Source organism: Hemitrygon akajei, chromosome 22 (assembly GCF_048418815.1).
Source record: "Hemitrygon akajei chromosome 22, sHemAka1.3, whole genome shotgun sequence".
Taxonomy (NCBI): Eukaryota; Metazoa; Chordata; class Chondrichthyes; order Myliobatiformes; family Dasyatidae; genus Hemitrygon; species Hemitrygon akajei.
The window spans coordinates 55267300-55294175 of record NC_133145.1 but is presented as its reverse complement, the minus strand read 5'-3'; the positions used below and the strand labels follow the sequence as shown (position 1 = coordinate 55294175).

Genomic DNA, 26876 nt, shown 5'->3' with positions numbered 1-26876 from the left:
CCCCATCTTTTTATTCTGGCTTCTTCCCCCTTCTTTCTCAGTCCTGAAGAAGAGTCATAGCCCAATATGTCAATGCTACCTGACCTGCTGAGTTCTTTCGGATTTTCAGCATCTTCAATATTTCTCGTGTTGATGTTACTCTTGCCTCTTTTCCATTCTACCACAGATATTCCCTCTTTGAAAATGATATTGTTTCCAGTACAACCTGATAATGTCTTATTTACAAAGAGCATGGCAAAATTGAATACTGTATAATCTTTATTTCAGATTACATTCAGATTCAGTTGAATCTTACAGCAAGTAAACTTAAAGCAATGAATGAAAAATCTAGTAAATCTTGTAAACAAAGAAAAAGCATTTGTCAAATCACTTTCATTATAGAAGCCATTTTTAAGCAGCTTGCTTTGATAGGCAGAAAGGCACTGTGATGTCTGCTTGACATTTTAAAATAAAACTTCACAATGTATTATAGAGGTTGATCAAAAGTGTATTGGGCACTGAGGTAAGTAATAAATGGATGCATTTTTAACATAATTTGTAATCTGTAAATATCAAAGATCTGCTCCAGATAATACAAGTTATATCTGGAAGTTCTCCATAAATCACTATTTCAATGATTGGTAGAAACATTTATATCATAACCACCAATAAAATATCCCTTTTTACAAGATCCTATTTTTAAGCAGAAGTAAACTATTAATACTGTGGATCTTCAAATTTTTCTTGTAAACTGTGATTGTTCCCGTTTGAAAGCTACAGCTGCTTTCCAGGTCTCCACACTCTTTGACATCGAAATTGCTTCTGGGAAACTCTCTTCAAGTTCTGGCAGATTATCCACTTCCTTCGTTTCCATAAATAATCCGAGCGACATTTTCAAGCTGGAAAAATAATGAATTATCATGATTCTTAATCATTTCAAGTTGGTTTCAACTAAGAAGCAGTGGCTCCTGTCTTCTCTTCAAATTTAAAGCCATCAACATCATTTCAAACTTTTGATAATCGAATAGTGTGGATCACAGGCATTCGGATTGTTTTATAATTGAAGAGATGAAAGAGGAGCCACTGCTTCTTATTAAGACAAATGCTTTTAAGAGACCATTGACAGAGCAAGACAAGTTGTTCCATTTTAGCACAGGTATTCCCCAATTTATAAATGTTTTATTGAAAGAAGTTTTGTTATAATGCTATTGTGGTAGGATATTGATTTCTAATGTTTTCTTATTACCTTCACCTATAGTGTATTTCCTGCAGCATCTACTCTGTCATTTTGACTTCACTCCTACTTCTTCTCAAGATTCATCAGAAGTTATCCTGCGCTTCCTTCAAAATGGCTTCATAATGCCCTAGCTATTGAGGATAGGACCTCCTTTAACTAATCAAGGCAAGCTTCAAATTGTATTACACTTGTTAACTATATCAGTACTGGTTTACAAAAAAGGTGAACATTTGGTGGATATCAGCTGTCTGTTATATCTTGGAACAATGCAACTCATATCAAACAATTCTTAACAAAATAAAATTCAAATAAATGTTTGCGTTATAGGGACTCCTTAATTTCATTAGGCAGAATTCACCCAGACTGTTAAGGATTAAGTTCGCCATGTATGTTACATTATGTTGTATGTTATTACATTTTGGGGGCGGGGATTTTTCTTATATATAGTTGTTTGCTTTTATATATACACACACACACACGACTTTGCCATTTGTTGGCTGTTTCAGTAAGTGTACATTAGAAGTAATTACACTTGTGTCGAATTTTTTTGACACTCCTACATTGGTGACCCTGATTCTGGAGTGATTTTGCTCAGGTTTTACAATCATGACTGATAATGCCGTTGCTTGCAAGCTCCCTGAATTCAAGCAGGAACATGCCGCCATTTGGTTCACTCAGGCAGAGGTCCAGTTCACAGTGTGGGGAATCTTGCAAGATGACACGAAATATTATCGAGTTGCCGCAACGTTAGACAGCTCTATGGTGATCAGAGTGATGCGCGTCCTACAGCACCGCCCAACCCCTCGGAAGTCGGTAGGTACGAGACCCTTAAACGACTCCTTTTAGAGACTTTTGAACTTTCTGAAACTGAGTGTGCCCGTCGGCTCCTCTCACTGCCCGGCTTGGGTGACTCCAAGCCTTTGGAGTTGATGGCCTACATGCTATCCCTCCTTGGTGGACATCAGCCTTATTTCATCTTCAGAGAGCTTTTCCTGCAACACCTACCAGGCGAGGTGAGGTCGGCTCTGGCTGGCTCTCCGCTCAAAGGCTTTTGGGCTCTAGTGAGAAAGGATGACAAGGTGTTTTCTGTCACCAAGAGGGCCTATGCAACTTGTGGCTGGCTGACTTCGCCACCACCTGAACTTGAGACAATCGCTGTGGCTCAACGATGGTCTCCTATCCTGTCCTTCTACCTTGCGAAGCTTGGGCCATGAGCTAAGAAGTGCCACCCTCCCTGTGGGTTCCAGGAGTTGGGAAACAGAATGGCCAGCACCTGTTAGCTCCTACAGGCATTGGCACATCAGGCAGTTTGCTATTCGTTACAAACATTTTTGTCAACAGCATCCAAAATATTTCCTCTGGAAGAAATACATGATGAAGGTTGGATATGGGTTGTAAAGGAGAGTATTGAAAAGCAGTTAAACACATTGTTGAAAGCTCAGAATGAACAGCATGCATTCTTTTCCAGGGAAAAGTAATATCATTATGGTATGGCTTGAAAGGCCATGAGGGATTGATAGATGTTTTGAAAGTGCTGATACCTTGAAGATCAGTCATGGCTGGTCTGAATGTTTAAAGAAATGTGCAGACCTGAATGATAGTTGTATTCTGGAGGAAGACAACAAGTATGGATACCACTCTTCAAGAACCTTGCAATAGTCACCAGTCATAATTAGATAATATAATTATGTAACTAACACAGATCAAAAGCTATAGGGACAAAATTAGGCCATTTAGCCCACTGAGTCTGCTCCAACATTTCATCATGGCTGATCCAATTTTCCTCTCAGCCCCAATCTCCTGCTTTCTCCCCATATCACTTCATGCATGTCCTAATCATCAAGAATCTATCAACCTTGGGCTTGAATATACATAAGGAATTGGTCTCCACAGCTGATATGGCAAAGAATTCTACAGATTCACCACTCTCTGGCTAAAGAAATTCCTCATTTCTGTTCTAAAAGGACGTCCGTGTATTTTGAGGCTCTGTCATCTGGATTTAGACTCTCCCACCATAGAAAACATCCTTTCCACATCCACTCTATCAAGGCCTTTCACCATTCGATAGGTTTCAATGAGGTTACCCTTCATTCGTCTGATTTCCAGTGAATAAATACCCAGAGCCATCAAATGCTTTTCATATGACAAGGCATTTAATTCTGAAATCATTTTCGTGAACCTCCTTTGAACCCTCTCTAATTTCAAGAAATCCTTTCTGAGATAAGAGGCCCAAACTGCTCACAATACTCCAAGTGAGGCCTCACCACCAGTGCTTTATAAAATTTCAACATTACATCCTTGTTTTTATATTCTAGTCCTCTTGAAATGAATGCTAACATTGCATTTACTTTCCTTACCACAGACTCAACCTGCGAATTAACCTTCAGAGAATCCTGCACTGTGATTCCCAAGTCACTTTGCACCTCATTTTTTGTATTTTCTCTCCATTTAGAAAATAGTCAACTCTTTCACTTTTACCAAACTTTGGGCTACTGTTTCAAAATGTTTGACTTCAAAGACTCTAGTTCAGATGTTATGATTCAAATAGGTATTGATAAAAACTGATATATCAATATATCAAATGTTCACCAAAGGATAATGAGCCAAATTTTGAAACCTATCATGACCAGGTAGATTTAATAAGAATAGAAATAAGGTTACAACACAGAAAATTTGAACCATCATATCTGAGCCAGCTCTTTACAAGGCAACACAGGAGTTCCATGGCTTTCTAAGGTTTCTCTTCAACATATATTTAACCAATTCTCTCTTGAAGGTCATAATGAAACCTGCCAACTAGACAGTACATTCCAGATTCCAAATACAGTCTGCATAAATATATAGTTCCTCATTCATTCTCAATTCGCTTCAGTCGGAATGGCTTCCTGTTATCCACTCTGCAGACCTCCCATAATTTTATATGACTCTTACCTGAATCCTCATCATAGTCCAGGAAACTATTCAAGGTCAGTTAGGGATGGACATAAAACATTGGCCGAGTCAGCTACACCTCCATCCAATGAAAGATTAGAGGTGGAGGATCATAGTACTGCAGAGGTTACAGAGAGGCAAAGCTATACACTAAAAACTAACCCAATGATGTGCTGTATTTAATTTTATTTTTACTTAGCGATAAAGTATGGTATCAGCATGAACCCATGCTGCCCAATTACATCCACATGATCAATTAATACTCTAACCCAAATGTTTTTGGAATGTGAGAGGAAATTGAAGCATCCAGAGGAAACTCAGGTGGTATATACTCCTTACAGACAGTGGCAGAATTGAAACCGGGTCACTGGCGCTGTAATAACATTACATATATGCAAGCATATGTTTTATAACAAGTGTTCCTACCTCCAAGTTGGGTTAAAGGATTCTGACGACTGAACATTTTTACATCTGAGAGTCAGCAGTTCATGCAATTCCAGTATAAAAGGATCTACACTTGTTCGGATGAAGAAGGCACGTAATTGTTTCTTTTCTTCCTCATTGAGGGTTTCTTTATATTGATGATTAATCCCTGAGAAAGGATCCTGAAAACACATGAATTTAAAAAAAATGAAGAATATAGTTTAATTGGGATTTTTTTTTACTCTGAACCCAAGAAAGATATTGTCCTCCGGGGAATCAATACTTTACTGCTCGTTATGATGTTATATTTGAGCAAATATGAACACTATTATATCATTCATTTTCATAACATGAACTGCAGCATTCATTTTTAATCATTCAACATTGATACTGGTATAAACTGACTGGTCCGCAGCACTGCAACCAGTCAAATAATGAATTAACTGTGACAAATTTATACTTATTATATTTACACTGTCAACCTTGTAGCAGAGCATCAGGAAATGACAGTGTGAAAGCCCCCCTTTCCTATTTAAAGAAACTCCTGTCCATCACGCTATTCTTCAACTACCACTGAAGACAGCTTGCTACTTTCACGGCTGAAGATCAATGTTATCCAATACTGTAAACAAAATTTAGTTTTAAAAAATTGAGATGTTTCCTGAACCCTAGAATCTGGATTTCTGATTGTAATCACACTCAAGTCCTCTTATTTATTTGTAATAATTGTGAAAATATTATGTGTATTCGTTCACAAATTATTATCTTGTATTTTATCCCATAACCATTTATTTAACTATTAACCTTTGCTGGGAATATGATTGACATTTCCAGAATAGGATTGATATTTAGTTCTCCCAGTTTTTAGCTTTATTACAGGGCCATTAAGAAGCATGCCTTCAGGCACTGTCTAATTTTGCCTCCGTGGAGAGATATTTAAAACCGCTTCTCTGGAGTTCCAGACTGTGGACATACTGAAACCGTGAATCAAGAGATGGGAAGTGAGTAGCTTAGTATATTGTCTGTTTTCAGGCATTTTTCTCTTTAGTGATTACACCACATTGTTTCAACAACTCAATCAGCAATCAACTAAAAACAAATACATTTCAAGGCCAGATTTTTCAGTGAGCTAAGGCATTAACCAAATTGAATCCAAAAGATTGTGTGATCTCTAGGGTGTGGGCATCTCCTTTTCAAACACCAAATGCTATCTGCTGTCAGTGCAAGGGGATTCTTGCCGCACAACAATATTGTTGTTAGGTTGACTAAGCAGCCAATCACAATGAAGAACTCCTATAGATTGGAGACAGAAAATAACCAGTGTGCTTCAGTATTTTTCCTGAACTCACAGAAAGTGAAATTCAACTTGGGTCACAAACATGAGCTTAAGATGAAAAACAGAACCAAAGGCATAAAATATTTTTTAAAACTCCATCATATTCTGAGATATCTATCAGAGGCAATTACTATTAGTGTAAAAAATAGTTTCCTAGTACGTGAGGTCCTGCTAGCACTGTAACATTTTCAGTGTATTTTGAAACAAAAATATAGACAGCTGGTATTTACGCAATTCACACAACAGCTCTTGGCAAAGTTGCAAAAAAATACCTTGTAGAGAAGCAGGAAATCAATATCAGCTTCTAACTTGAGCTACTTAATATGCACTTTAATTTTAATAGCCATCATTATATTAACATTCCCAAACAAGATAAAAATCTGCAGATACCGGAAATCCAAGCAACAGACACAAAATGCTGGAGGAACTCAGCAGGCCAGGCAGCATCAATGGTAAAGAGTAAACAGTTGATGTTTAGGGTCGAGACTCTTCATCAGGATGGATGAAGGGTCTCGTCCAGAAATGCCCACTGTTTACCTTTTTCCATAGGTGCTAGCTTGTCTGCTGAGTTCCTCCAGCATTTTGTGTCTGTTGATAATATTAATGCTGGCTGTTTTACCATCATTTCAGGTGTGAATCTGGGTCTTTTTTATACAGTCGGCCCTCCTTATCCGCGGGGGATTGGTTCCGGGACCCCTTGCAGATACCGAAAAACACGGATGCTCAAGTCCCTTATATAAAATGGCGTAGTATTTGCATATAACCCACGCACATCCTCCTGTATACTGTACTTTAAATCATCTCCAGATTACTTATAATACCTAATACAATGTAAATGCCATATGAATAGTTGTTATACTGTATTGTTTAGGGAATAATGACAAGAAAAAAAAGTCTGAACACAAGACTTGAGGCGAACAATGCTCAAACAACGAGTGTGGGAAAGAGAACTTCCGGGTTTTCCTGATCCATGGTTGGTTGAATCCATGCATGCGCAACCCATGGATAAGGAGGGCCAACTGTAGTGGAAGAATAATGAAATATCCACAGCCACTTAGAATTATGTAACTACACTGATACATTGATGAGTGAGCTACAAAAATGCCCAGGAAAGGCAAAACCATCCAACAGACAATTTAAAAAAGCTCTGGTATTGAATTCAACATTTATCTATTCTATTCACCTACAGCAAGCTAACTTCTAAAGCATCAGCCAAGATCCACATCCTCTTTCAACAAAGGTAACTGAAGTTAACAAAGATGTATTAAAACTATTTGCAAATTGTGGCCAAAATAGAATAGAATAGAATCTTGATGCCTGTTAAACTCTCACAGCATCTCATTTCACTTCTTTGTTGCCAATCTTTGGACGATAACGTGTGAAAATATAAGAATTTTCAATTCAGGTCCTGATGGAAAACAAGTGCAGGAGGTATAGAATTCTGATCATTCATTTTTTGGGGGACAGGAAAAGGGTAATAAATATCACCCATGCTACAAAAGCCACACACGCTAATTAGTGCTAATCCATTCATACCCTATTCAAATGAAGTGAACATTCTGATTTTCTTGCAGAAAGGAGCTGCCAGAGTGCTTGGATGTGCTTCAGGTTGCATCGTCTCAATGTCTGGAACAAAATAACAGAAAAAAATAACATGTACAAAAATATTTAATTCTGTTCACCATACAATCCAAGTATTTCATATGAATATTTTTAAACAACACAAATCATTATACTTGAGCATGCCTGCTTCACTAACATGAAGTGCAAATAGTATGTCATTTAGAAACACAAGCACATTGGGTCCCCAGGAATTCTGCATTTTACAAGGCGTTATTCTCAATGTTGTTCTCAGGAAGAGCAGAAAAGGGACTTTGCTGGATGATTAGCAAAGCTCAGAGGCAAATTTTTGATTTATGTGAAATCTCAACACTTACCAATTTAATGCACCATTATAATACAGAAGTAAGTGTCTGTGTTAAATATCCCCAACTTACATTAGGTTAGGGGTTCACAACCTTTTTTATGCCACGGACCCCTACTATTAATCGAGGGGTCTGTTGACCCCAGGTTGGAAAATCCTGAATTAGATGAATTATCAGCTCATCATATTTTGCTGGTGTTGGATGGGCATCTCAATTTTAATCTGGACATTACAAAGAGTCATGGAGACATTGAGTCATACAGCATGGAAAGGATTTTTAAGCTCTGACCAAGGACCAATCAGGACATCAGAAGTTTGAGAGGAGGTAATTTCACTCTGGTCCACAGACCGAGTAGAAAAAGGCAGCGGCGGAGCACGGCAGCTTATTCGAGCTATGAACAATGACCGATCAGCATTTGGGATTGATTAGTAAGAGCAAATTAAAGGAAGGCAGGGCAAGCGCAGCAACCATAGTAGGGTGGACAGAGTTAGAGTAGGGAAGCTTTAGGTCTTCGAGGCTTCAGTCAGAGAAGGCAAAAAAAAGAAAGAAAAGCTCTAGGTAAAGCAACACACACAAAAAATGGTGGAGGGACTCACCAGGCCAGGCAACATCTAAGGAAGAGTACAGTTGGTCAGATCTCTGGCGCTGAGTCTGCCTCTGTGACTCAGAAGGAAAGGGAGGAGAAGAGGCGTGGCATGGTGATAGGGGATTTGTTAGTTAGGGGAATGGACAGGATGTTCTGTGGTCGAGAATGAGATTCCCCAATCCTATGTTGTCTCCTGGATGCCAGGGTCCGGGACATCTCAGATTGAGTTATCAGCTTTCTTAAGTGGGAGGTTGTCCATGTAGGGACCAATGGCATGGGGAGGATGAGTGACAAGGTTCTGCATAGGGAGTTCAGGGAGTTAGGTGCTAAGGTAAAGGGCAGAAATTCCAGGGATTGTGATCTTAGGATTTGCTACCCATGCCACATGTTAGTGAGGTCAGAACTAGGAAAATTATACAGTTTAACATGTGGCTCAGGAGTTGGTGTAGGAGGGAGGACACAAGATTTTCCGATCATTGTGCTTTCTTCCAGGGATGGTCTACACCTGAACTGGAGGGGGACTAATAGCCCACAGTGCTACACAGTGGTGTTTAAACTACAACTGCAGGGTGATGGGAACCAGAGTGCCAGAACAGTTCGTGGAGGGAGATGTTGGTAAGACCTTAGACAAATTAAAAAAGATGTTGAGCATGATGTGACATGTTGAGCTGTGTATTATTTCAATGCAAGAAGTATTGTAGGAAAGGTGGATGAGCTAAGGGCACAGATCAACACCTGGAATTATGACACTGTAGCCATTAGTGAGACTTGGTTGCAGGAGGGGCAGGACTGGCAGCTCAGTATTCTGGGGTTCCATTGTTTTAGACATGATAAGTAGAGGGGGATTAAAGGAGGAGGGGTGGAGCTACTAGTCAGTGAAAATGTCACAGCAGTGCTCTGTCAGTCCAGACTAGAGAACTTGACTAGTGTGGTGTTGTGGGTGGAACTGAGAAATAAGAAAGGTATAACCATGTTAATGGAGCAATATTACAGACCACCCAAAATTCCTAGGGATTTAGAGGAACAAATATGTAAAAAGATTGCAACCTGCTGCGAGAAACATAAGGTTGTAATAGTAGATGATTTTAATTTTCCACACATAGACTGGGAATCCCATACTCTAAAAGGACTAAATGGGATAGAGTTTGAATTCAAGAAAGTTTCCTTCATCAGTACGTAGAAGTTCCAATGAGAAAGTGTGCAATAATGGATCTGCTATTAGGGAATGAGACGGGACAGGTGACAGAAGTTTGTGTAGGGGAATACTTTGCATCCAGTGATCACAATGCCATGACTTTCAAAGTGAATATTCAAAAAGATAGGTCTGGTCCACGGGTCGAGATTCTAAATTGGTAAAAGGCCAATCTTGATGGTATCAGCAATGATTTGGCAAGCGTAGATTGGGACAGGCTGCTTTCTGGCAAAAGTGTACTTGGTAAGTGGGAGGCCTTCAAAAATGAAATTTTGATAGTACAAAGCTTGTAAATGCCTGTCAGAATAAAAGTTACAGATAACAAGTGTAGGGAACCTTGGTTAAGAGACAAAAACGAGGTGCATAGCAGGTGTAGGCAAGCAGGAACAAAAGACGTGCTTATGGAGTGTAAGAAATGCAAGTGAACTCTTAAAAAGAAACCGGGAAGGCTAAAAGAAGGCATGAAGTTGCTCTACTAGACAAGGTGAAGGGGTATCCTAAGGATTCTACAGATCTGTTAAGAGGAAAAGGATTGCAAAGGGACAAAAAGTTGGTCTTCTGGAAGGCTAGAAAGGTAATCCACTTGTGCAGCCAAAACAGATGGGGGGGGGATCTTAAATGAATTATTTGCATCTGTATTTATTCAGGAGACAGACACAGAGTCTATAGAAGTTAGGCAAAGTGGCATCAACTTCCTGGACCCTGTACAGATTACGCAGGAGGTGGTGTTTGCTACCCTGAGGCAAATCAGGGTGGATAAATCCCCAGGGCCTGACAAGGTTTTCCCTTGGACCCAACCGAAGACAGCTGCAGAAATTTTCGGGTGCTGGCAGAGACATTTAAATCATCCTTCGTGACACAGGAGGTTCCAGAGGATTGGAGGATAGCCAAATGTTGTTCTGCTGTTTAAAAAGGTCTAGACGTAAACCAGGAAATTATTGGTCGATAAGTCTGACATTAGATGTGGAAAAGTTAATGGAAGGTATTCTAAGGGACTGGATATATAAGTATTTGAATACACATGGACTGATTAAGGACAGTAAGCATTGATTTGTGCATGGTAGGTCATGTTTAACAGATCTTTTTTTTACATTATTGCCCATTTATTACTTTAGATTACATTAATTGAAGAACATTTGCAGAAGTTGAATTAATATATTATTTATTTGAGTAGCTATGCAGAAGTCAGAAATGTTTGAAGTTTGGCAAAATACACCGCTTTCTGTGCTGATTCACTCTCAGAAAACGATGCTTAGCTCCCTCACAAAATGGTGGCCACGTGCCACCTTACAAAATACAGTTCTATTTTATTACATCACAAAATGGTGGCTCACTTATCCTCGTTCCATAAAATGAATGACAGGCCAAATAATATCACAAAATGTAGGCCACATTTCTCTCATCATCTCCAGTAGTTGATTCAATTTTTATTCAGATTCATGTTTAACAAATCTTAATGAGGTCTTTAAGGAAGTTCCAGGAAAGCGGATGAAGGCAAGACAGTGGATGTTGACGATGTGGAGTTTAGTAAGGCATTTGACAAGGTCCTGCATGGGAGGCTGGTCAAGAAGGTTCAGTCATTTGGCATTCAGGATGAGGTAGTAAATTGGCTTTGGGGGAGAAGCCACAGAGTGGTAGTAGAGGGTTGCCTCTCTGACTGGAGGCATATGACTCGTGGTCCGCAGGGATTGGTGTTGTTTGCTGTTTATATCAATGATCTGGATGATAATGTGGTTGACTGGATCAACAAATTTGCAGAGGACACCAAGATTGGGAGTGTAGTGGACAGTGAGGAAAGCTGTAATGTCTTGCAGAGGATCTGCATCAGCTGGAGAAATGGGCTGAAAAAATGGGAGATGAAATTTAATGCAGAGAAGTGCAAGGTTATTCTTTAGAACATAGAAAATTTTGAAGAGATTTGATAGAGGTATACTAAATTATGAGGTGCATAGATAGGGTGCATGCAATCAGGCTTTTCTCACTGAGGTTGAGTGGTTCTACACCAGAGAAACATAAGGGAAAACTTCTTCTCACTCAGAGGGTCATGAGTGTGTGGAATGAGCTACCAGCACAAATGGTGCATGCGAGTTCAATTTCAATGTCTCAGAGAAGTTTGGATAGTAGGGGTATGGTAGGCTATGGTCCCAGTGCAGGTTGACCTTTTAAATGGTTTTCGCATGGTCTAGATTGGCTGAAGAGCCTGTTTCTCTGCCGTACTTCTTTATGACTCTATGATCCTATTGTTTCCCTATCCACCTGAAATCTGAAGTTGCCTGAATGGACAGTATCTTTTTGTCAGCATCTCTGTGCTGTCAAGGAACTACAGTAAGTCATTGTTCACCGTTGACCTGAAAAACCACAACTTAAAACCATACAAGTCCCTCAGTATTACACTGACCTATACGCTTAAATGCTGCACTTGCCTCATGGAGCAGGACTTCAACTTAATAAGCTCTGAGTCAAAAGAGAAGAATTCTATTAATGGAGACAGATTGACAATTCACCAGGAACCATTGAGAATTCATGTGAATATCTTCATTTTTGTGCACATCATTTTTATCTTGAAACTTTCCTTGTAGAATTCATACATACATTAGAATACTTTACAATAGGTTCAAATGCAAAATTTCACTATCTGATTGAAGCTGTAATTTATTATGCAAACAGGATAAATTATGTACTCACTTCCATTACGTGAGGTGTTATTTGTCCTTCCATCTGCAATACTTCCTTCAAATAGACAACCAGTTCTAGATCAGGACTCCCACCTGACATGGCCAAAAATCCTGAAGAGACCTCCACGGCAGTGAATGCTTCACATACCTCATTGTATGACTGTAGCTTAACACTTATGGCATTAATAACAGAGGCTGAGAGTGATTCCTGAGAGAGAGAAAAAAAATCACTAATGTTCTTCGCTGTTATGACTGTTTGTTTTCTTCCCCAACTTATTTACTTTTCTGTAAATAGCACTACCTTTCTCCTTGCACCATCATTCATACTGTCAAGTAACCTGTTCTTTTCCCCCTCACATCCTCTCCCTGGGCTCTGCTTTTGCTTATTAACAATCACCTAGTTCTGAAGCAACATTATTGGCCTGAAATCAAACCCCTCCAGAAGAACAAATGCAAAGTAACTCTTGAAATGTATTTGAAATAACAAAATGGGTACCTGAGCAATTCTGTTCCTTATATCTTTAAAAATGATTTCATAATTTCTGTCTTGTCTGCAAATCAGAGTAGGTATTCCCTGAAAAATGATGAGGCATGTCCATTTAGAGCACCATACTGACACATTTCACAAATTCCATTATTATGGAATTGCTTCTCACAGTTAATGATAGTTTGTGTGGATTTATTTATAAAATTAAACACCAAGAATCACCCTCATTTATGGTGACTTACTTTTAAGCTAATAAGTGGCTTTCCCTTTAAGAACCTGTTAGTCAGTTGTTGTTCCATTCTCTTGAAGTCATGCTCGGTCACAATTTCTTTTCCTTCTTCCATTGAGTATTGGCAGTTAGATGAAAAAAGGGGAATCAGATCTTTTCCAATTTCATATCTGATTACATGCAAGTCTGATACATCCTGGGGAGTGACCACGTATCTAGAAAGGTCATAAAATTTTCAGATAGAAAAACACAAGATTAAAAATTATGCTTATGCTTGACTTGTAGTTAAGTGTTTGCAATGTATTTTACCTATGTCTTATACAATTGCAATACAAAGCAACTTCAAAGTTACATTAAATTTTAATTCACTGAGCCACAATGTAGTTACCATTTTTGCAACGTGTCATTGTAACCTTCCACGGTACTTAAATTTTCAGCAATTAATTCCCAATTGAACATTACCCTTTCTTTTGTAGAAAACTGAGGTCATATCTGTATGAGAAACATTCACAATGATCTTGAACTTTAACAGTTTTGTTTTCCACAATGTATATGGACTGCCCTGAATAATTTCAGCAACTTTTGTTTTTATTTCAGATTTTTTGTATCTGCCGCTGTTTCAAAATAGTATTAATTTTGACAATTTGAACACTGACATTGAAAGCCCTGATGGGATTCATAATATTTCACTTCAGGTAAGTGTTAGATGCCCTCAAATAAAAAGGCAAATAAACATTGATTCTTTTTCTTTCCCTTAGGAAAGACCACATGACAAAGGAGCAGAATTAGGCCATTCGGCCCATCAAGGTTGTTCTGCCATTCCATCATGGCTGATCCCAGAGCCCACTCAACCCCATACTCCTGCCTTCTCACCATATCCTTTGATGCCCTGACCAATCAGGAAATGATCAACTTCTGCCTTAAATATGCCCATGAACTTGACCTCCACTGCAGTCTGTGGCAAAGCATTCCAAAGATCACTACTCTCCTTACCTCAGTTCTAAAAAGTCGCCCCTCAATTTTGAGGCTGTGTCCTCTAGTTCTGGTTAACCCCACCATTGGAAACATTCTCCCCACATCCGCCCTATCTAGTGTTTTCAACAATCCACAGGTTTCAATGAGATCCCCTTGCATTCTTCTAAATTCCAGTGAATACAGGCCCAAAGCTGCCAAGCGCTCCTCATGTTAACCCTTTCATTCCCGGAATCATCTTCGTGCACCTTCTCTGGACTCTCTCCAATGACAACACATCATTTCTGAGATATGGAGCCCAAAGTGATGATAATATCCCAAGTGCCTGACTAGTGTCTTATAAAGGCTCAGCAATATCTCCTTGCTTTTATATTCTATCCCCCTTGAAATAAAAAAAATAAATGCAACATTGCATTTGCCTTTTTCACCATAGACTCAACCTGCAAATTGATCTTCTAGGAGTCTTGCACGAGGACTCCGAAGTCTCTCTGCACCCACCTCTGATGCTTGAACTTTCTCCCCATTTAGATAATAGTTCACAGTATTGTTTCTTTGTCCAAAATGCATTATCACATATTTCACAACACTGTATTCCATCTGCCACTTTTTTGCCCATTCTTCCAATTTGTCCAAATCCTTCTGCAGTTATATTGCTTCCTCAGTGCTACCTACCCCTCTTCCTATCTTTGTATCATCCACAAACTTTGCCACAAAGCCATCAATTCCATTATCCAAATCACTGATAAACAATGTGAAAAATAGTAGTCCCAATACTGACCCGAGGAACACCTCTAGTCACTGACAGTCAACCAGGAAAGTCCCCTTTTATTCCCACTCACTGCCTCCTGCCTGTCAACCATTCCTCTATCAATGCCAGTATCTTTCCTGTAATGCCATAGGATTTTATTTTGTTAACAACCTCATGTGTGGCACCTTATCAAATGCCTCCTAAAAACTGAAATAAGTGACTTCCCTTGCCTTTCCTTTGTCCACCCTGCATGTTACTTCCTTGAGCAACTCTAACAGATTTGTCAGGCAAGAGTTCCCTCTTCATAAACCATGCTGATTTTGACTTATTTTATCATTAGTCCCCAAGTACCCTGAAACCTCATCCTTAATAATAGACTCCAACACTTTCCCAACCACTGAGGTTAGGATAACCGACCTATAATTTCCTTTCTTTTGCCTTCCTCCCTTCTTAAAGAGTGGGGTGACATTTACAATCTTCCAGTCCTCCAGGACCGTGCTAGAATCAAGTGATTCTTGAAATATCATGATCAATGCATCCATTCTCTATTCAGCAACCTCTCCCAGGACTTGGGGGTTGTCCATTTGGTTTAGGTGACTTATTCACCGTAAGACCTTTGAGTTTGCCTCACACTTTTTCCTTTGTAATAGTAATGGCATTCACTCTTTCTCCCTGACACTCATAGAACTCTGGCACACTGCTAGTGTCTTCCATTGTGAAGACTGATGCAAAGTACCCATTAGGTTCATCTGCCATTTCTTTGTTCCCCATTACTAACTCATCAGCATCATTTTCCAGTGGTCCAATATCAACTCTCACCTCCTTTGTACTCCTTAAATGACTGAAAAAACTTTATGGTATTGTGCTTTATATTATTGGCTAGTTTGCCCTCATATTTCATCTTTTCCCTTCTTATAGCTTTTTTTAGTTGCCTTTTGTTGGATTTTAAAAGCTTTCCAATCATCCAAGTTCCCACTCACTTTTGGTACCTTATATCCTCTTTCCTTGGCTTTTATGCAGTCCTGAACTTCCCCTGTCAGCCACTGTTGCCTAACCCTGCCACTTGAGAACAACTTTTTCTGTGGGACCTATCCATCCTGCGCCTTGTAAACTATCCCCAGAAACTACAGCCATCTCTGCTCTGCCATCATCCCCACCAGTATCCCCCTCCAATCCACCTGGGCGAGCTCCACTCTCACACTTCTGTAATTCTCTTTAATCCATCGTGATACTGACACATGTGACTTATGTTTTTCTCCCTCTTAAGTTGCAGTAGGAATTCAATCATATATGATCACTGCCTCCTTAAAATTAAGCTTCCAAATAAGATCTGGGTTATCACACAGCACCCAATCTAAGAAAGCCTTTCACCAAGTAGCCCCAAGCACAGGCTGCTCTAAAAATCCATCTCATAGGCATTCAACAAATTCCCTCTCATGATCCGACACCAACCTGATTTTCCTAATCCCTTTGCATATTGACGTCCCCCATTTCAACTGTGTCATTAGCCTTTTTACATGCCTTTTCCAGCTCCCTTCGTGACCTCAACCCCACATCTTGGCTACTACTTGGAGGCCTATATATGATACCCATATGGTTTCTTTTTCACCCCAGCAGTTTCTTAACTCCACCCACAAAGATTCAACAATCTCTGCCCCTATGTCACTTCTTTCTAAAGATGTAATTCCATCTCTTATCAAAAGAGCCACACCACTGTCTATGCCTTCCTGCTTGTCCTTTCGATACAACGTATATCCTTTGATGTTAAGCTCCCAACTATGGCCTTCTTTCAGCCACGACTCAGTTTCTCTGTACTTAATTGCCTTTTGCCAAACTGGATGAATATTTTTGATTTTACATTGTTGAATGGTAATGTAATATTACAAAAAATGGAATTGCAGGGCAAAGGATGGTAGAAATAAAGCACCAAACATAAACTCACGGTTCAGATTCAGTAGTGTACTTCTCCACTGTATAAACAAAGTCATTCTGTAGAGCAATGAGGTAGCTGACTAATGCAGTGGAGCACAAACCAAGACCTTGTCGTCGGGGAATGAGAACTTCAAGCTGACAGTTTAGCATGTCCAAATCTAAAGCACAATAGTCTTCAGGAATCTTAATTTCACCTGTAATTTATAATTTACAACAAATAATTTCATCACAACTAGAAATGAAAATCTTCAAACATATACATTGCAGTTTTGTATTTTTTAAGATGTTATTCTCAATTTCATTCCAGTATTATCTACCTCAGGAGCCAACCCATTTTATTAATATGCACTGCTTCAACTACATGTGGTGCCTCATTTATGAATTACATAAAAGTACATATTATAAAATTACATTTATTATTTCTGTACTCCCTTTTGTACATCTAATGGAAAAATGTAACTTAGTTTTAAAAGATATTTTAAGTTTTTTTTTTACAAATGTTTCAGACTGTTTTATGTATTTAAGCATCATTGGATGGGCTTTTTTGGAAAAGTTTTTGAATGCCACAGGATCATTCATAATATTTTGGATTTTTGACAGATGCCACAGAGTAAGGGGCTATTTATTACTCAGTCTGCTCTCAGAGATTTTTCTTGCACCTCCTTGCAGAGGGGGTTTGTTTAGCTACTCTATAACCTCCCACTCTGGTGCTGAGGGCCTTAACAAGCAAAATCTCAGCATCCTGCAGATTAGTCCCACTAATATCTGATGTGCACCTTGGGATGACTGCATCTTGTAGTTCTGAATATCTCCTTTGAAGTTCAGCACAAGTGGCTCACCACTGATCAAACATTTTATCCTGATTAACACAGAAAAAGTTGGAGGAACTCTGCAAGTCAGGCAGCATCTATGGAAAGGAATAAAGGGTCTATGTGTCAGGCTGGGAACCTTCATCAAATCTCATCAGTGTTCTATGCTGATATCCTGTGTAGGATTGGAGACAGACTGTAGGTGACAGTATCTGGAGAGGAAAATGAGCAGCTGGAACAACTCAGAGGGTCAGGGAGTACCTGTGGAGAGAAATGGACAGTCAACCTCTCAAGTTGAAACTCCTTATCTAAACTGAAAAAGTAGAGGTGAGACAAGCCAGTGTACAGAGGTGAGAGGCAGGGATCAGACAAAAGCCAGTAAGGAATAGGCAGCTCCAAGCGAGGAGGGGTTGACTGGCAGATAGAGTTAGGTCACAGAGTCACAGTGTCAAACAGAATGGAAACAGGCCCTTCAGACCAATTGGCCTAGCTAACCAAGATTAAAAGTGGCTCAGCCATGATGAACTGGCAGAGCAGTCTCAATGGGCCAAATGGTCTAATTCTGTTCCTATATTGAATTGAATTGACTTTATTTCTTACGTCCTTCACATACATGAGGAGTAAAAATCTTTATGTTACCTCTCCATCTGAATGTGCCATCATAGTAATTTATAATAAATAGAACAGTCAATGTAATATAGAGTACATTCAAGTCAGCATGAGTTCATCAGTCTGATGGCCTGGTAGAAGAAGCTGTCCCAGAGACTGTTGGTCCTGGCTTTCGTGCTATGATACCGCTTTCTGGATGGCAGCAACTGGAATAGATTGTGGTTGGGATGGCTTGGGTCCCCAATAATCCTACAGGCCCTTATTTCACACCTGTCCTTGTAAATGTCCTGAATCACGGGAAGTTCACAATTGTCCCACCACTGGGACGCTGGGCTGTCCAAACCACACTCTGCAGCGTCCTACGATTAGGGGAGGTACAGTTCCCATACCAGGCAGTGATGCAGCCAGTCAGGATGCTCTCAATTGTGCCCCTGCAGAAGATCCTTAGGATTTAGAGGCCCATGCCAAACTTCCTCAACCATCTGAGGTGAAAGAGGCGCTGTTGTATCTTTTTCACCACACAGCAGATGTGCACAGATCACATGAGGTCCTCGGTGATGTGGATGCTGAGGATCTTGAAGCTGTTTTCCCTCTCAACCCCAGATCCATTGATGTCAATAGGGGTTAGCCAATCTCCATTCTTCCTGTAATCCACAACCAGCTCCTTTGTTTTAGCGACATTGAGGGAGAGGTTGTTTTTTTTTGACACCAGTGTGTCAGTGAGATGACTTCTTCCCTGTTAGCCACCTCTACGTTGTTTTAAGATAAGGCCAATCAACATGGTATCGCCGGCAAATTTAATTAGCAGATTGGAGCTGTGGTTAGCTCCAATAGTCATGGGTATACAGGGAGTAAAGGAGGGGACTCAGTACGTAGCCCTGAGGGGCTCCTGCATTGAGAGTCAGAGGGTTGGAGGTGAGGGAGCCCACTGTTAAAACCTGCTGGCGATCTGACAGGAAGTCCAGAATCCAGCTGCACAAGGCAGGGTCAAGGCCAAGGTCTCTGAACTTCTTGTTGAGCCTGGATGGAACCATGGTGTTGAATGCTGTACTGTAGTCCAAGAACAGCATTCTTGCATAAGCATCCTTCTTCTCCAGGTGTGTAAGCACGGTAAGCAGTGGCTATTGAGTCATCTGTCGATCAGCTGTGTCGGTAGGCGAATTGTAGGGGGCCCAGATTGGGTGGTAGCATGCTGCAGATGTAATCCTTGACCAGCCTCTCAAAACATTTGCATCTTATGGTCTAAGATGCCTGTTCAAGCTAGTCCCATCTGGCTGCATTTGACCCATATTCTTCTAAACCTTTGCTTTCCATATAACTGCCCAAGTGTTTTTAAATGTTGTAATTGTACCTGCCTCAAACCCTTCCCCAGCAGGTCTTCCATATAAAGATCATTCTCTGGGTCAGAAATTTGCCTTCAAGATCCAATTAAATCTCTCCCTTCTCACCTTAAATCTATGCCCACTAGTTCATTACTCAACCTGCAAAAAAGACAGTCCATATACACATCATGATTTTGCACACATCTATAAGATCACACTACAATAATGAATAAGGTCCCAACCTACTCAAGTTCTCTCTGTAGCTCACTGCAGGCAACATCTTCATAAATCTTTTCTCCACTTTTTCTAGCTTCATGTTAGCAGGGTAACCGAAACAGAACACAATATTCCAAATGTGGCTTTACCAACATCTTGTACAACTACATCCAAAAGATAGTGGATATAGATTTAAGGTGAGAAGGGAGAGACTAATTAGGATCCTGAAGGCATCTTTCCGAGTGATGAAGACTAGCATGCCTAAAGCTTTCTTCTGTTTTCCTACAATGCCACTTTCAAAGAACCTTATATTTATACTTCCAAGTCCCTCTGTTCTGCAACACTCCCAGGGTCCAACTGTTCATTGTGAAAATACCATTTTCATTTGTCTTCCAAAAAATCTAATACTTACTTACCTGAATTAACTTCACTGAATTCACTTACCTGAATTAAACTTCACTTACCATTCCTTAGACTACTTACTGATTCATTCTTATTCAAAGCAAAAGTTAGTGGGGGAAAATAGAGGATTGGGAAGTTTTTAAAAACCTACAGGGTAACTAAAAGAATCATTAGAAGGGAAAAGGTGAAATATGAAAGCAAGCTAGCAATATACCAAAGTGGATAGTAAAAGCTTTTTCAAGTATATAAAAAATAAAAGAGAGATGAGAGTGGATATAGGACTGCTAGAAAGTGAGGCCAGAGAAATAATAACGGGGGAATTGGAGATGGCAGATGAACCAAACAAATATTTTGCATCAGTGGAAGACACTAGCAGTGTGCCAGATATTGCAGTGTGTGAAGGAAGAGAAGTGGGTGTAGTTTCTGTTACAAGGGAGAAGTTGCTCAAAAAGCTTAAAGACCTAAAGCTACATAAGTCATCTGGACCAGGTGAACTGCACCCTAGGCTTCTGTCAGAGATTGTAGCAGCATCAGCAATGATCCTTCCAAAATCATTGGATTCTGGCATGTTGCCAGAGGACTGGAAAATTGCAACTGTCACTCCACTCTTTAGGAAAGGACAAAGGCAGCAGAAAGGAAATTATAGACCAGTTAGTCTGACCTCAGATGTCAGAGTCAAGGTGACACAGGACAAGATAGGACAAAGTCAACATGGTTTCCTTAAGGGAAAATCCTGCCTGACGAACCTGCTGGAATTCTCTGAGGAGATTACAAGTAGGATAGATAAAGGCGATACAGTGGATTTTGTATATTTGGACTTTCAGAAGGCCTTTGACAAGGTGCCACACATGAGGCTGTTTACCAAATTGAGAGCCTGTGGTATTACAGGAAAGTTACTAACATGGTTAGAGCATTGGCTAATTGGAAGGAGGCAGTGAGTAGAAATAAAAGGATCCGCGTCTGGTTGGCAGCCTGTGACTAGTGGTATTCCACAGAGGTTGGTGTTGGGACCACTTCTTTTTATGCTGTATATAAATGATTCAGATGATGAACTAGATGGTTTTGTTGCCAAGTTTGTAAATGATATGAAGATCGGCGGACGGGTAGGTAATGTTGAGGAAACAAGTAGGATGCAGAAGAACTTAGACAGATTGGGAGAATGGGCAAGAAAGTGGCAAATGAAATATAATGTTGGAAAATGCATGACCATGTGCGAACTATTTTCTAAACAGGGAGAAAATCCAAAAATCTTAGCTGCAAAAGGACTTGGGAGTCCTTGTGCAGAACACCATAAATGTAATCTTGCAGATTGAGTCAGTGGTGAGGAAGGCAAATGCAATCTTAGCACTCATTTCAATAAGGTCTAGAATACAAGAGCTGGGATGTGAATCTGAGGCTTTATAAGGCACTGGTGAGACTCACCTTGAGTATTGTGAACAATTTTGGGCTCCTCATCTTAGAAGAGATGAGCTGGCATTAGAAAGGGTTCAGAGGAGGTTCACAAGAATAATTCCAGGAATGAAAGGGTTATCATATGAGGAAATTTTGATGGCTCTGGGTCTGTACTCACTGGTATTTAGAAGGATGAGGGGGGGTATCTCATTAAAACCTTTCAAATGTTGAAAGGCCTAGATAGAGTAGATGTGAAAAGGATGTCCCTCCAAGACCAAACTGGACATCAATGTATGGAGCTGCAGGACATGATGAGGCCCTTAACTAATATTTTTACTGTAGAGAAGGACTTGGACTTCTGAATTTAAGATAGCTAATGGGAATGTCTTGATTATATTCTGCATTACAACAGTGGAAGTACAAAGTTTATTAAAACTTATGAAGGTGGATAAATATCTAGGACGTGATCAGGTACAGTATATCCAAGAACACTTGTGGGAAGTTAATGGAAAAAATGCCTGAGATATATGTATCATTGGCAACAGATGAGGTGCCAGAGGACTGGAGGATGGCTAATGTTGTGCTTTTATTTTACAAGTGCTGCAAGAAAAACTGAGAATTATAGACCAGTAGGTGTAAAATCCATTATAGGTGAGTTACTGGAGGATATTGCAAGGGATAAGTTGTACTTGGAAAGACAGATGTGATCAGGGATAATCAGCACAGCTCCGTGTATGGGAGATCATGTCTCATGAATCTGAACTGTCTGAAGAAGTAATCAAGAAGGTCAATGAGGCAGTCCAGTAGACATAGTCTATATGGACTTCAGCCAAAGCGAGAGTTACACAAGCTTGGAGGAGGTGCATGTGATTCACTATCTTACTGTGAAGAATTACTTACTTCCTATCAGAGAATTTAGCAATGATTTAATAGATCCGGTGATACAAATAGCTTAAAATACATTCTGGATTTACTATATCTATGAAGTAAATAACAAGTAACACTTACCTCCAGTAACAAGGAACGTTCGAAGCTGGTTCCATACATTTAGAAAGCATGAGATTCGAGATTTAAATGTATTCTTGATTGGTTCTAAAGAAATGAAAGCATATCTGGGCTTAACATCAAATAAACTTTATCCCCACCAAAAAAAATCTGACCACACACTATGAAAAATACTTACCAGCACTGAAGTTCTGAAGAAAATCATGAACAGATTGCTTAGGTACTTCTGTTGCATTCTGAAATTCTTTCATCAAGTCATACTGAAGTGCCAGTAATTCTGGCAGGTACTTCACCAGCCTTAACTGTGCTTCCTATAGATCAGGAGATTGTTAACAGGTTACTGAAGTGCCAAGGAACACAGTCACACTACAACATGCATCACTAAGTTACAGCTCATTATCTTACATGCAAAAAATAACTGTAACCAATAACAATATGAGCAGAGATGCCTTGATGAAATGACAATACCAAGCAGCATTTGTGGGGAAAGAGAGAGAAAGAGAAATAATATAATCACTTAACACTGATACACTTCCATCAGATGAAAAGTGATCAACCTCAAATGTCAACTATGACCCTCTCTCCACAGTTGCTGGCTGACTTGCTGACTATTTCCATATTTTACTTTGGATGATGAACTGAGAAGTGACAAGAATATTTGAATTATGTTCTCCTGTACAAAAATCATAAAATCTTATTAAAATCCTTGTTCTAATTCTTTCAGATAATCACATATTGAAACAATCACCTTTCTATTCCTCTTGTTCATTAGCTTCCACATACTCTAGTTTTGTTAAGATATTTATTTATTTATCTATCTATCTATTTATTAATTAATTAGGATCTGGATATTGCTGGTAAAGCTAGCAACTATTGCCCATCCCTTTTTCCCCATGTAAATTCTAATGAAGATGTAGTTAGTGCTACCACATAGGGATTTTTCAGATTTAAGCTTAGTTGCAACAAGAATTGGCAACACCTTTCCAAGACAGAACAGTGTCTTTGACTGAGGGGGAAACCTGTAGGCAGTGGCGTTGCCATGTAATTGAAGCATTTGTCCTTCATTATGATAGAAGTCATGGGTTTTGGAGGTGTGGTTGGAGTAGCCATGAGGAATAACCACAGTGTATTTTGCAGCCCCGTGTCAATGTATGAGAGAATGCCTGACTTATGATTTTGTAGATGGTGAAAAGGCTTTTTGTTGCCAGAAGGAGAATCACTCATTACAGGCTGCACAGCCTTTGATCTGCTCTTATAGCCACAGTATCAATGAGGCAGGTCTGGTTGAGTTTCTGGGCAGTGGAAGTTTCTCAGGGTTTTGATGGTACAGGATTCAGCAAAGACAATATTAATCAGTATCAGTTCTCTCCCTGACACTTTTGTGCTGTGAAGTTTACCTGCTACTTCTCTGCCCATGCGTGAATATTTCCCAGATTTTTGTTGCTTGCAAGGATGGACAGTTGTGTTTACTCAATAGCTGCTAACGGAATTGAACATTGTGATATTGGACCATTGGAACATATAACAGAAGGACAGTCACTGAAAGTTGGATCGGTCTAGAGCTCTGGTCTATTTAACATCTCCACTGATGTCCTGGGGCTTGTGACCCTAAAGATCTTCTTTTACACACTAATGCTGAGAGATTGAAAACTCTTCAGATGTTTTAATAATAACGTTTAGCTGAAATATAGAAGTTAACCAAATAAATCATACCTTTTGTAGAAATCTCTGCAGGATGGGTACATTATTGTTTTCTCCCAGTACGTGTCTCAAATACTCAATGGATATTCTCTTTCTACAAGTCCATATAGTAGAGCAGTGCAAAGCATTCTCTTTAGGTAGTTTAAGGATGGTTTGGGGGTCATCGTAAACAATTTTTATGATAGGATCTGAACATATTCTTTCATCCTGACTTATTTGCCTGTTGGCATCCTCATGCTTCCTGTCCAGATTCTGTTAAAATAAATGTTCACGGGTAAACTTATGATGTCTTGATTAATTCATCACAATTTATAACTACATTTATGCACATTTCCATGTAACACTTTTGAAAATATTTCCAAAGAGAGAGGAATGAAAATAGAACAAAAAGAATGTGTAGTCATGTGATGGTTTGGTAGTGCTCCAAACTGCTTTCCTGTTAATAAACTTCTTTTAAATAGTGTCACTTTTCTTTGGATGTAAATTTTATTGATAAAGTATCAGAATGCCTGTGGTTAATGACTGACCTTAGTGGATTTTTATTTTAAAATATCCTTGAACTAATCAGCTGATAGAATTTTTCACAACCTTTCCTTGAACATTCCACTATAAAAAAGCAATTAAACTATTTTTGGCCTTGCTTGGTGTTAGGATACAAGAATTCAACTTGTGGCTCTTAAAGTGGGTACTTAAGCAGCAGAATAACAAATTATGCACTTTGTGCCATAGTTTGAAAATATCAAATTTTTCATTATAATAACAAAAACCGCTGCCTTTGATTGAATTTATTAATCTCGACAAATACTACAATCCCTCCTTATGCTTCCTCCTAGAGCTAGACTACAATACTACTTATGGCTTTATTTTCCCAGTCAGTTAAAAAACCAGTAAAAAATAAATACACTTTTGAAATATTGACCAATAATGTATTTAGTGAGAGGAAAAATAAAATATTAACAGACTAGACATCTTTAAAGAATTAAAGTGCTTGTTCCACATTTGCTTATATGGAAAATCCACTGATCTTCATTTTCAGTTAAGTTTCTGTTAAGAGAACCCTTTTAAATTTATTTTTCAATATCCAAACACATACTTGTGGTGCTATTGTTAAATAACTGTAAAAATACTTCAAAATTTCTTTCTTGTGGTCACTTTCTAATTTCACATCTCAACTTCATCCACTTCCTCACCGCAGCATTGTCTTATTTATCATTATCTTTGCTGTGAAAGCACCACCAGTATTAGATTTACTTTAAGAACAGATTTAATTTTATTGAACAAGAGCCTCTTCCTAAAGGTTTCTTGTCATTAGTAAATGATAGGTGACTATTACTATATACTTTTCCCTTTTAAACTGAGTTCTAAAAAAGTTTGGATGTACCGATTCACAAATATTGAAGCCATCTGGACTTATATAACACACACAAAATTTACTGAGTTACGTCTTAGGATCAGAACACAATATCCTTTGTGAAGCTGAGAAAAGCAGCAGCATCCAGATTGCTGACACACTTATCACTGCAGCTAAATCCTGTGAAGCTAAAGTGTATTGATTCAATCATTTAACAAAAAAACAGACGACACAGTTGGTAAACATATAAAATAATCTTAATGTGAATAACACCACTCACCTGGTTTCACCGATCACCGTCTAGGTATATTCCTCTCCCAACCCCATCAACCTGGCTTCTAACCCCCTTCTTTTCCAGTCCTAATGAAGTGTCTAGGCCCAAAACATTGGCTCTTTATTAGTCTCCATTGATGCTGCCTGACCTGCTGAGTTCCTCCAGTATTTTGTGTGTGTTACTCTGGATTTCCAGTATCTGCAGAATCGCTTGTGTTTATGAGAATAACAGTCATGAAATGCTGGTGTTTTCAGACCTGAAGTCAAATGTCAGCAAATAAAGATAAATAATTTATTGAATTTGATTTTTTTTTTAAAGCAGAACCACTACTGAGCAGTGAGCTTGCATGTCCAAGTTGTCCAGTAGTTTTAAATATGGCTGCAATATTCTGTTTCAAATAAATTTGTAAAGCTTGTACTTACAGTGGCATATTATTGAAACATTAGTCTAATAAATACAAACAGAAAGAAATTAGATCTCACCTTCACTGCAGGAGTTATTACTTCTTCTGAAATGAAGATCTCCCATTTATTTCTTTCCTCTTTACTGGAGAGGTTTGTCGGTGTAAATGAAGGGACTAGAATTTGAACATGAAGAAAAGAGATAGAGAATTTCAGAGGCAGAGATAAAAATACAATTTGAAATACTTGTTAACCTTACTCCTTTACTTGAAAGCAAATACATACACTTTTTTAATTTAATGAGTTGGCTAAGAATGAGATGTACAACTACGGCAGTTTCATCAGTATTTTTTGCCAGTGATTTCTCCAGCTGTTCTACGTCTTTTTGGATGTGACACCAGAGAAAGTTCCTTGGATCTTGAACACGTGGTTGTATCATATCTTCAATTGACTGTGGAGAAGAATGTAGTACAAGAAAAGTTTTATTCTGGTTTGTTAATGAAAAAACATATCTACATTTTGAAGTAATCTAGCAATTTCAGAACAAGTTAAGGGGATACACTGTTGTGAAACCTTTGCAATCGACTCGTACTTGTGCATCATTTGGTATTGTGCCGTATTAAAAGTACAGACAAGCTATCCATTCTCGTTTTTTTTTAAAGAGTTGTCAAGTTGGGACTAGCATCTAGAATTTCGAGGAAGAACCTGGGTACATTAAATTCAGTACATTAGACTATGTATT

General features: G+C 39.0%; 1 protein-coding gene across 1 annotated transcript in view; it reads right to left on the bottom strand.

Annotated features, from left to right (window-relative positions):
* Nucleotides 1-245: 245 nt before the first annotated feature.
* Nucleotides 246-26876, bottom strand: part of LOC140714747 (E3 ubiquitin-protein ligase rnf213-alpha-like) — a 194113-nt gene continuing 167482 nt past the window's right edge. Inside the window, exons 55-66 of the mRNA XM_073026278.1 lie at nt 26420-26585; nt 26216-26310; nt 24121-24360; nt 22586-22718; nt 22411-22494; nt 16663-16846; nt 13014-13215; nt 12781-12858; nt 12295-12492; nt 7443-7532; nt 4574-4752; nt 246-878 (exon numbers count right to left, since the gene is read on the bottom strand). Of these exons, the coding sequence (XP_072882379.1) occupies nt 713-878; nt 4574-4752; nt 7443-7532; nt 12295-12492; nt 12781-12858; nt 13014-13215; nt 16663-16846; nt 22411-22494; nt 22586-22718; nt 24121-24360; nt 26216-26310; nt 26420-26585 (1815 nt within the window). The 3' untranslated portion in view covers nt 246-712. The remainder of the gene's footprint in view (nt 879-4573; nt 4753-7442; nt 7533-12294; nt 12493-12780; nt 12859-13013; nt 13216-16662; nt 16847-22410; nt 22495-22585; nt 22719-24120; nt 24361-26215; nt 26311-26419; nt 26586-26876) is intronic.